The 12,315-nt window shown below is 36.6% G+C and overlaps 1 protein-coding gene across 1 annotated transcript; it reads left to right on the top strand.

Annotated features, from left to right (window-relative positions):
* The first annotated feature begins 9,088 nt into the window (after positions 1–9,088).
* On the top strand, positions 9,089–11,910 carry LOC133732513 (uncharacterized). The gene has a single exon (XM_062160071.1). The coding sequence runs from the start codon at positions 9,374–9,376 to the stop codon at positions 11,651–11,653; it is 2,280 nt and encodes a 759-aa protein (XP_062016055.1). The 5' UTR covers positions 9,089–9,373; the 3' UTR covers positions 11,654–11,910.
* Positions 11,911–12,315: the final 405 nt, after the last annotated feature.

Raw genomic sequence — 12,315 nt, 5'->3', positions numbered from 1 at the left:
GTCTGCCTAGATAGCAACAAGGCCGAGCTCGTGACTCAGATGAAGCGACTCACCGACGACGCCGCGAGTACAACTACGACGTCGACAAAGCTCCTCCACTTCTGCGGTGACTCCGACTCGGTGGAGTGCGCCTCCGCGCTTCATGCGGATGACACGGCGGCGAAGGCTCACGTGGCCATGGCTCGCACAGACCTGATGAAGACCAAGGATGTCGGTCAGGCACAGGCACAACTAGCGCTGCAGTTGCGCCTAGTGAGACAAGGTATGTATAACAAATTTAAGAGGGAGGGAGAAATATATGCATACCTAAGTTTTTTGAGGAGAGACTTTTTATATACTTCTAGTATTTAAAAAAAAAAAATCTTTTTTCGATTCTTCTAAATTGATCATAGAACCTCACATAAAGTTCAACAACATTGTTCTCAGACTTTATCTGAATTCTTTTCATGCGGATGACACGGCGGCGAAGGCTCACGTGGCCATGGCTCGCACAGACCTGATGAAGATCAAGGATGTCGGTCAGGCACAGGCACAACTAGCGCTGCAGTTGCGCCTAGTGAGACAATGTATGTATAACCAATTTAAGAGGGAGGGAGAAATATATGCATACCTAAGTTTTTTGCGGAGAGACTTTTTATATACTTCTAGTATTTAAAAAAAAAATCTTTTTTCGATTCTTTTAAATTGATCATAGAACCTCACATAAAGTTCAACAACATTGTTCTCAGACTTTATCTGAATTCTTTCTGAGTGAACATGTAAAACTGCTAACATGAAGAAATAAATAATTAAAAGATCTTTCTTCATACAAAAAAAAAAAGTTGAAATAAAAATCTTTTGGAGAGATCAAGAATTTACCCCATAACGTTCCTCTAGTGGAGCAATCGAGTATTGTTGCTCTAAGGAGTCTGTATTTACTCAATTCAATTATTTCTTCTAAGCTGAGTCTACGTTTTGGATTATTCAATTCCTTTTCCAATTTAGCACGAGAATGTATACCACTAGAGGTTATGGCAGAAAATCGCTTAACCTCTTTCAATACTTTTGCACGCCCTTTCAGTACTATTCTAAAAGGTAATGAGATTCTGGCTTCTGCATTTAAATTAAGAAGTCAATTATTAAATTATAAGGTATCAAACATTAACAAATAAATATTTTGATTCAGGAGATAAATAGTTACATCATTATGAACACCAACTATAAAAAATTCACATGTTCCATCATCCTTGGTCCTCTCCATGTTATAGCAACCTTTGCCATTTCTTCAACAGATGTAAGCTCTTCTAATTTGAAAACATTTTTTTAAACGTGCTTTTCCATTAATTTTCATGTTTTCTCACACTGACCAATATTTTTCGCCATCGTTGTGAGAATGTCTAAAGTTATAGGTGTAAATTTTCTTCTAATGTCAGATTATGAAAATATAAAATAACGAGGATTAAGACAATGAAAAGTTTACAAACTCATAAAGATAAATACTAATAAACAATTTACCTCTACGCTGTTCAACATATGTAATTCTAGCATCAAAACTAATAACTGCATCTTTATCCAAATGCACAAAAATATTTGTTAAACTCTCTTCTCTAATCAAATAGAAGTATTGGCTGTCTCTTTCTCGAAGATGACGCGGTATATGCTTGCCTTTTAGTTGTGTCAAGGGATGCCGCTCTTGAACACCTCCTCCATTTTCTCTGTCAATTTTCAAAATAATAATAATAATAATAAGGATAATACCTTTTAGAGAAATGTACAATTTAAGAGGATGGGAGAAATATATGTATACCTAAGTTTTTTGCGGAGACTTTTGGTATGTAAAAAAAATCTTTTTTCGATTCATCTATATTGATCATAAAATCTCACATAAAGTGCAACAACATTGTTCTTAGACTTTATCTCAATTCTTTCTGAGTTCACATGTAATACTGCTAATTAACATGAATAATAAATAATTAAAACATCTTTCTTCAAACAAAAGAAAAGTAGAAATAAAAATCTTTTGGGGAGATCAAGAGTTTACCCCATAACGTTCCACTAGTGGAGCAATTGAGGAATGTTGCTTAAAGGAGTCCGTACTTAGTCAATTCAATTGTTTCTTCTAAGCTGAGTCTACGTTTTGGATCCTTCAATTTCTTTTCCAATTCAGCAAGAGAATGTATACCACTAGAGACTATGACAAAATATCTCTTACACTCCTTCATTACTTTTGCACGCCCTTTCCATTCTTCTTTTTACTAATCTAAACGGTAATGAATTTCTAGCTTTTGCATTTAAATTAAGAAGTCAATTCTTAAATTATATGGTATCATTAACAAATAAATATTTTGATTCGAGGGATAAATAGTTACATCATTATGAACACCAACTATAAAACATTTACATGTTCCATCATCCTTGGTCCTCTCCATATTATAGAAACCTTTGCCATTTCTTTAATAAATGCAGGCTCCTCTCCATCGAAAACATTTTTTGAAACGTTCTCTCCCATTAATTTCCATGTTTTCTCACACCGACCAACATTTCCCGCCATCGTTGTGAGAATGTTTGAAGTTATAGGTGCAAATTTTCTTCAAATGTCTGATTATGAAAATATGAAATAACGAGGATTAAGAAAATAAAAAGTTAACAAACTCATAAAGATAAACACTAATAAATCATAAGTCCATAATAACTATTTACCTCTACGCTGTCTAGCATATGTAATTCTAGCGTCACAACCAATAACTGCATCTTTATCCAAACACACAGCAATATTTGTTATACTTCTTCCTCTATTTCATAAGTTGTGGACAATATTTATTGGGTTACAAATTCGGATGATGAAAGGTTTCACTATAATCTATTGCTCAATGTCGCATCATTTATATAAGAAATATCTATACACCCGAAGGGTGTGAGAGTGGGTGGGAGAAATATATGCATACCTAAGTTTTTTGCGGAGAGACTTTTTATAATATTATGGTATGTAAAACAAATCTTTTTTCGATTCCTCTAAATTGATCATAAAACCTCACATAAAGTGCAACAACATTGATCTTAGACTTTATCTCAGTTCTTTTTTAGTTCACATGTAATACTGCTAACATGAATAATAAATAATTAAAAGATCTTTCTTCTTACAAAATAATAGTAGAAATATAATATAACTTTTTTGGGGAGATCAAGAGTTTGCCCCATAACGTTCCTGAGATGGAAGAAGATGTAGATATGCTTCCGATTCGTTTTCTGTGATTATTTTCAAGTTTGAACTAAATTAGTGCTCCATTTTTGTTGAGTCCGTTCTTAAAATCGTAAATAACTGCAGGGAATACTAAGATCCGGAGCACCGGAGCCCTCCGAGTCACCTCCGGGTTCCGCCGGAGGTGTTCGAGTTACGAACCGAGTCGACTTGGTCGAGGCCGAGATCAAAGTCATCTGCTCTTCTCATTTGAAAACATTTTTTGAAACGTGCTCTCCCATTAATTTCCATGTTTTCTCACACTGATCAACATTCCTGCCATCGTTGTGAGAATGTTTGAAGTTATAGGTGCAAATATTCTTCAAATGTCTGATTATGAAAATATAAAATAATGAGGATTAAGAAAGTAAAAAGTTAACAAACTCATAAAGATAAACACTAACAAACAATAACAACTGTTTACCTCTACGTTGTCCAACATATGTAATTCTAGCCAACCAATAACTGCATCTTTATCCAAACGCACATATTTGTTATACTTCTTCCTCTATCTCATAAGTTGTGGACAATATTAATTGAGTTATACATTCGGATGATGAAGCTCTCAGACTTATTAGATTCTACAATTGATTATGTTCTGTTTTTGTTTGTCTTTAAGAAAAACAGTTTACCTCCTAAATTTTCATCCGAATTCCAATTCAGAAACACATAGATAGACCTGGTAAAATTGCACACGAGATGGAAACAAATGAAATTATAAGTGTTTGGTTTGAAGTTTAATGGGTTGATTCAATATAGGGTCACCAGAATAAGAACACGAATTTTAATATTTTCGTTTAGTGTTGATCCGTTAACATGATAAAAATCATTAACGTAAGAGTATATTCTTGTAAGTTTGAGTTTCTTTATCTAATATATATTAGAAATCCTAATGCATTACTCTAAATCATCGCAACAACTGTCTCAATTTTCATGACAACAATTCTAAACTTTCAAAAAGTAAAAGATATCATGACTATATAAGATTTATATGTGCTTGTTATGTTATTATAAGTTTATCGTTATAATAAGTTAAAATTTGGTTAATTTCTTAACGGGTCTTAATGGGTTTAAACCATTAACACGAAACTTAATGGTCCAGTTCTTGGTTTAGTATCCTCCACACGTTAGCATAATAGTTTGTTATCGTACTCCTTGATAAATATATGAAACAAACTCGAACACAACACGACGCGGTATTTTTGCCAAGTTTATTATTAGGCTTAGATGTAGGCTGTGAGATGACTTTTTTTGTCAAAATTGGATAGTCATCGAAAGCTTATAACAAAGGAGACATTGATAAATTTAAAAAGTTACTATGCAATTAAAGAAATTTTTTTGTCATAGCTCATAGGTTAATTGCTAATTTCTAAAAAATTAGAGGGCAAGTTGCTACCATGCATTATTTTTAAATTAACTTGAAAACTTTACTTTCTACAACTTCTCTTACTCCCACTATTTGTGGCAAGTCACTTTTTTTTTTTGTCACGATGGGAAGTCACTTATTTACTGAATGATTTTAAATGCCTTCATTAGCGCAACCAAGTTATGAATAATAAAGGCATTTTTTAAAATCGTTGAATAAAAAATTGACTTTCATATCGTGACAAAAAAAAAGTGACTTTCCATAAATAGTGGGACCAAGAGAAGTTGTAGAAAGTAAAGTTTTTAAGCTAACTTAAAAATAAGTGACTCACAAAGGTCTTATCCCAGTCTATACAAAACTGCACTTGCATTTCAGTCAATATTAAATAGAAAATAAAATCTCAGATTTCTCCCTCCAAATTCAAATTCCAATACACAAGCTAATATATGTTTGACTCTCACAGTTTGGAGTGTAACATCTACTGGCTCCCATATGAAAAAATGTCCATGTTCGGATGGTGTAACATTATATCAACCTTTTATTTATTTGCATAATGAGATAACAAGAAGTTACTTTCTAACCAATTGTGCATTAGCAAAAAACCCTAAGCGCCGTCAAAGCCTCATCCTGTGCGACGCCATAAACCGGCGCGCCTTGTGGTGGCACCATCCTCTTCAATTATGCTATAGGGCAGTGTCCTTGTTTGGAACTGTCGAGGAATTGTAAACACAGAAACACAAAGAGCTCTCATCGATCTCGTTCAAGCAAAGAAACCATGCCTCATCTTTCTTTCAGAAACCCTAGCCTACAAGGGTTTAATTGACTCTCTCACAAACCGTTTGGGATTTAAGGGAAGTTTCTGTGTCGATCATGAAGAGGATTCACAGGGGCTAGCGATCCTATGGAATGATGATATTCATGTGAATTTGCGAACGCACTCTGCGCATCACATTGATGCAGAAATCAATAGGCCAGGAGAAGCAACGTGGCGTTTTACTGGTATATATGGCTTTGCTGCTAGAGGAAGCAGAGAGCGTACCCGGGCCTTGATTGATGATCTTGTAGCACAAGGGTGTCACTTACCATGGCTTAGGGCTGGTGACTTTAATGAGGTTATGTCGCCGAATGACAAGTTAGGAGGCCCTCCTAGGGCAGCAGCTGCCATGGCAAAGGATTTGGTTTGTGGGTTTGCAGAGAAATGGTGTTGTGAGACCAACACCTTCATCTTTCCTTGGGGTGAAGCAACTATCACATTGGAGGATGTTATGGTTTTGGGAGGCTTTTCTGTTCTGGGATACTCCATTTTAAGTCCTATTGAAAGCAGAGAACTGAAAGAAATAGAAGACAAACTTGAGGAAGAGCGAATTGGACTTTACAATCGCGAGGCCGGGTGGGGTTAGAGTTGCTTACACACACCTATGGATGAAGAAGTTCATGAAGAGTGGAAGTGAATTAGGGCACGAAGCATTCCTTGTGTTCTGGCTGTCCAGGTATGTTTTCCATAGTACTCACAAATTGTCGAATGAGTACTCCTTTTCATTAGCCAGCTCTAAGATAAACTATGTTTTCCCCTTGCATCAGAATTTTATCCGGTGTTTGAGAACACAGTACTATTGTGCCCCCTGTTATGAAAATGCTTATCTACACATTGTTATTGTACCGAATTGTTATTTGCGTCTTGCCAACTGTATTCTCTTCTACTGCTGCTTTTATTGAGGTGATTTCTTTCTCCCTACGTGATATCTGTTTTTTGGGAAGACACGTGATCTCTCTTTTTGTTCTTTTCGATCAAAATCTTTTTTCCTTTTGTTCTTTCAGTTCCTGATTTTTTTTTTCTGGAATAATTATGGGGTTTAGGTATTGTAGAAGAGTTGCTCAAATTGCACGGCAAAATTGTAGCCTAAAAGTTGAATACTTTGTTGGTTTGATGATCTGACTTCAAGTCTCTTGGTCCTTGTTTTGAAATTGGTATGTTGATCTTTTGATTTGACAATAAAAAGAGGTTTACAGGTCAAAATTGACTATTACCTAAGTCGGGCCAAGTTTCAGTACTACTCATTGGAAGTACGGGATGGGATTCTGTTCATTTCTTGTCCCCAAAAAACGATCCGAGGAACGGAAATCAAAAGAACACTCAACATCAGTATTATCAGAGATATTGGAGAAAACATATTCTCTGAAAACTATATATAGGTTGACAGCTTTGTTCTGAGCTTTCAAGGTTCATGGTTCTGTTTTCACGGGCAGAGTTGGACAATATGCAGCATGTTAAGGAAAAGAAACTTCTTGTGTAGACAAATCACATTGTTCCTATGTTAATAAGATCGCAAGGCAAAATCAAGTTACATAAGTGGGTTGAACTGTTGAAGTACTTGATCAAGAGGTTAAATTGCTACTAAGATCTTTCTAATTGCATTAAGATCCACAAAATGTGTCTAAAAGATATCTAGACTTTCTAGCAAAGTTATTACGCGTTTTCCTATGATTTCTAGCAATTTCCAAATAATATTCCTCACAAAAGCATACCTTGAGGCGGAGGCAGAGACAGAGATACCAAGTAGTTGAATTGTTGAGTCAGAGACATTCCAGCAAGCTTCGAGTCTTTTGCACCGGTACCTGTTTGTTTGTGGTTCGATTAATGTTAAATGCAGTTCGAGAATTCTACGTACTGACCAAACCAAAAGCTCATGTTTCTTTAATAAAAAAAAACACATACCATGAGTGAGGATCCTGTCGTCCTTATCGATGAGGTTAGGCGGCTGGGCTGGGATCTTTGCCTTCTGGGCGAGAGACATGGTTTCGTTTGAAAATTGTGTGTAAATTAGGGATTCGGTGAAATATGATCCATCCCATCATGTCGGTTTGGAGCTTTTCGATGCGTGTCATCCACTCCACTGCTTGTAATTCATACACACTAGTCTATAGGGTTACTTCCTGCTCAACGTGCTTTTTTTTTTTTGGTTCCCCTTGCTAATTCGGAATCCATCTCCTTTATTAATATATATATTTTTAGTTTAAGTTCCATTTGCCCCTTAGGCCATGTTTGGTTCATGGATTTGAGGCATCAGGAAAGGAAAGTCTTTCCTTTCCTTTGTTTGGTAACCACAAAATCTGGAAGCACTTTCCTGACAGAGGGGAAAATTGGGGGGAAGGTCATTCCACTCAAGACCCATGGGATTGATTTTCCCCTCTTCTTTCCCAGCATTTATGACTGCAATTTTGGACAATAATAACCCTGCTCAAATATACAATTGCCAAATATACCCATTGAAACATAGTTTGTATTTTTATTAAAATACAAGGGTATTATTGAAACATAGCTATATTTTTACTTTTCTTTCCTTCACCAACCAAACACTGGAAGGGAAATCAATTAATCAAATGGTCTTTCCTGGATGCTTTCCCTGCTTTACCAAACACAGGAAAGGAAACCTGACAGGAACTTTAGTTTCCCTTCCCCACTGGAAAGACAAGGGAATTGATTTCCCTTCCGTGAACCAAACGAGGCCTTAATTTTTCACACAAAATCTCTTGAGATAGTCAGTTGATTCTGTACTCAATCGTGCTCAACTGCTATTCGATTTAGTTGTAAGGATAAAAATAATAAGTTGAAATGATTATTCGGCTCACTTCAATTGCACCATAATTTTAAATTTTTTTTTTATCAATAGTACCCATGTTGTTACTTTTGATGATCTTATCTCATTTTACCATTAGCCATGCATCACACTTGTGAGTATTTTTTTTTTTTTTAATCTTTAGCAAAAATAGCTTACCTCTTTCGTACAAGTTCCAATTTGGTAACATTGTGAGATGAGCTTAACATCAAAATTGAATAGTCATTGAAAATTTACGATAAGGGAAACATTGATAGAAATTTAAAAAGTTACTATGCAATTGAAGGAAATTTCTTTTTCATAAGGTAATTGCTAATTTCTAAAAAATGAGAGTTTAAAACTTTACTGACTCCTCTTGTTTCCTCCCAGTGATGAGCATCCACCTTTGGCGATTGTTATCACCCACTTCCGGTGACACTCCCGACGACCTCTCCTCTCTTGAGGTGATCTTTTCGTGGGAAGTCACTTAATTATTGAACAATTTTAAGTGCCTTCATTGTTCATAACTTGGTGATGAATGATCATTGATCGAGTTCCATTTATTGGTAAAAAAATGTTCATATTTGGAAATTTATATGATGTAACATTTATATCACCCTTTGATTTATATCCATCATGAAAGAGTTTTTTTTTTTCAAAAAGATCTATCATGAAATAGTTACTTTCTCAAATTTTTGATTGCTTTGGACGGGTCAGATGGATCTTTACAATATAAATCAAGAATCCATTCCCAGGTGAAAAATAGGAGATAAAAAACAAGTCGTGAGGGTCAGAAATTGGGTTAGATTAAAGGTTTGATTTTTCTCAAATAAGAAGAAAAAAAAAAGGACACAGAGAGAGAGAGAGAGAGAGAGAGAGAGATAGAGAAATGGAAATGGGGTGAAGCCCTGAGGAGTGAGGAGTTGGGGACTTGGGGGGTCAGTCTTTACGTTTACGAGTCACATGACCAGCAGACCAGGTCTCCCAACGTCTTCTTTCCTCTTTAGGCTAAACATCTTACTGTGCGTCTGTGTTATGAATCATGATCACTCAAAAACAAAATCAAAAAGACAGGCTCTATTCCAAATCCCCTGTACTCCAAAACGACAAAATCCTCTCTTTCTCTAAAACCCTCTCTGTTATTTGCTAGAGAGCAACAATCATCTCCCATAATCTTTGTCTCGTCTTGGCACCATGATTGAAGAGAAAGAAATGGTCATGGTTTCACCAACTGGTGGAGACCCATTTCGCAAAAATGCCTATTTTCTCAAACCCATTCTCCTTGATTCCTCCAATTATGAACCTCCTTTCAATCTCCCTCACTGTCTTTCCTCCCTCGCACCCCGTTTTGACCCAAAAAAGCTAGAGCTTCAATTCCTTGGATGGCGTTCCCACAACCAAGATTTGCAGAGTTGGTTTCTCCACCTGGCTTCTAAGCACCAATCTACATGGAAGAAAGCTGGTGTCTTTGAAGCCATCTTCAATTCCACGTACCAAATCAAAAAGAAAAAGGATTTGGTTTGTGGGTTTGCAGAGAAATGGTGTTGTGAGACCAACACCTTCATCTTTCCATGGGGTGAAGCAACTATCACATTGGAGGATGTTATGGTTTTGGGAGGCTTTTCGGTTTTGGGAGACTCCATTTTAAGTCCTATTGAAAGCAGAGAACTGAAAGAAATAGAAGACAAACTTGAGGAAGAGAGATTTGGACTTTACAATCGCGAGGGTGGGGTTAGAGGTGCTTACACACACCTATGGATGAAGAAGTTCATGAAGAGTGGGAGCGAATTAGAGCACGAAGCATTCCTTGTGTTCTGGCTGTCCAGGTATGTTTTCCATAATTCTTTCAATGCAGTCAATAAGGCTGTTTTCTCCATTGCAATTCGTCTAGCTAGGGGGATTCGAGTTGCGCTTGCACCAGCTATTCTTTCTCACATTTATAGAGATTTGGGTCTACTCAAAGGGACAATTGCATCTTCAGATGAATTAAATGCCAAGAATGCTTTTGTAAAACTCATAATCAAGTCACAGTTTCAATTAGTTCAGATTTGGGCTTGGGAACGATTTCTGGAACTTAGGCCAAAGCCCAAAGTTATATGCTATGGTGAGCCGAGATTGGCTCGGTGGGATAAAGTAGACTGTCTGAATGTTGGAGATATGAGGAGGGTTTTAGACTCAGCAGGTGAAGGTTTCATGTGGCGCCCTTATGCCATGGCCATTAAGAACTGGAATTTTCCTAAATACTATGTTGAAAAGGAAGAGTGGGTTTTGGTTGGTGCAGGCTTGGATGATGAACTATTGTCATTTTCCATGTGCTTGAGGGTGGCTGAGTTAGTTGGATTTGATACTATACAGCAGTACCTTCCACATAGAGTAGCTAGACAATTTGGATTTGATCAAGACCTTCCGTGTTCTGTTTCTGGACACAGCCAAAATTATGACAACGTGAAATTGTATTTTCCGTCCAGGCTTTCTGAGGCAGATGTTAGCATTAGATACTTAAATTGGTGGAAGGAATCAGTTTCAGGCCTCGAACAGAGACATATGCCATCAAAAAAGAAAGTTAAGAAATCTGTAGACTTGATAAATGATGCCACCATTCCTTGTATTTGTTCTCCAAAGAATTCAGAAGAACTTGTGCGGGTTTCTGCAGGAAGGAATGAGGGTGAATATTCTTTTGGTCCTCCAGGATTTTCTCTCAAAAGGAATAGAATGGAAGCTGGAGATCCTATAGACGAAGATGATCTAACTATATCAGAGGCTTTGAAACTTGGGAAGAAGCTTAAAACTGTTGAAACTAGAAAAAGTACTGACAGTGCAAAGTTATCAAGTCCCGATCAAATCTTTGCATCTTCATCTGCAGATGAAAGTTCTATGAATATTATGAAGTCAAAAATACTGGAGAAAGAAGTTGTGTTGAGTAGTGAAGTGGTGACTTGGGGAAGTAAAGATCCGAGGAAACTGGACAAGGTAATCATGAGTAAGGAAAGAAGTCCAAGTAATGATATGGTGAGCATCGTCGGCAACAAATGTCCTAGCAGCACCTCTTTATCTGATGAATTGGAATGTGGTTGCAGCATGTCTTTATTTGAGAAACGGGAATGTGCTAGCAGCAGTTCATTATTTGAGAAACAAGAATGTACTAGCAGCGGCTCTTTATTTGCAAAACTGGAATGTGCTAGCATCAACCCTTCAATTGCAGATGAAGGTACTTTTGTTAATACTAAGAAGTCTGAAAGATTGGAGAAAGAGGTTCCATTGATTAAAGCTTTGATCTGGGGAGGTAAGGGTAAGAGGAAAATGAAAAATGTAATGAGAAGCAAGGCAAGAAGCAGCTCCTTATTTGAGAAATGGGAAGATGGCAGCAGCAGCATGACTTCATATGAAAAACGTGTTTCAGAGCTTAAAGCTAAGGTTTACAGGCTTGAAAAGGTGGTTCAGGTGTTGAAAGCAAATACTTTTGGGAAGAGTTGATTCATTGAAAGTTAATCAAATGGAGCTTTCTCTGAGTTGGTAGCAATGTCTAAACTCTTTCTTGAATTTGGCAGTCTAAACCCTGTACTTCTAGCTAAGACAAAATTTTGTTGTGTGTAAAAGAGAAATATGACTGTGGATAATCCTAGTGTTTTGTTTGTTACTTCTAGCTAGGATTAAGAAGCTAATGGACACCAGGAGTTAGACATGGATAGTTTTGCAAGACCTGCTAAATGAGAATGAAGGATTCCTAATTTTCTGTAGTTAGCAGTTTATACATGCAATTAGTGTGTTCACCTGCATTCTCTGCATATTACCTATCTATATGTATGATGCACTAATCACTAATGGTTATTTAATCTAGTTTCCAGGATGTAATTTAGCAGCAAACAAATGTTGTAATTAACTGCTAAGTATGACGAGAGAGTCATGTCCATCAAATTGATCACAGGACAACGGCATCTACCAGTTTGTTATTCAGATATGATCTTCAATAAATTTGATGCGGAGATATTTGAAACGGCATGTGTAATCCACCATCCATCACAATCTTTTTCAGAAAGGTAGAAACTTGCATTTGATTCAAGTTTTGTGAAATTTTCATAGGAAAGCAATGCAAATGCATTTGTATTGTGAATTGCAGATGCAAAATACAAAAAAAT

This window comes from Rosa rugosa, chromosome 2, assembly GCF_958449725.1.
Source record: "Rosa rugosa chromosome 2, drRosRugo1.1, whole genome shotgun sequence".
Taxonomy (NCBI): Eukaryota; Viridiplantae; Streptophyta; class Magnoliopsida; order Rosales; family Rosaceae; genus Rosa; species Rosa rugosa.
The sequence above is the reverse complement of the archived record's forward strand: the minus strand, read 5'-3'. Positions and strand labels throughout refer to the sequence as shown.

Bases quoted from the DNA above. Each gene is read 5' to 3' on its own strand.
- LOC133732513 (XM_062160071.1), top strand. From the start codon at position 9,374: ATGATTGAAGAGAAAGAAATGGTCATGGTTTCACCAACTGGTGGAGAC.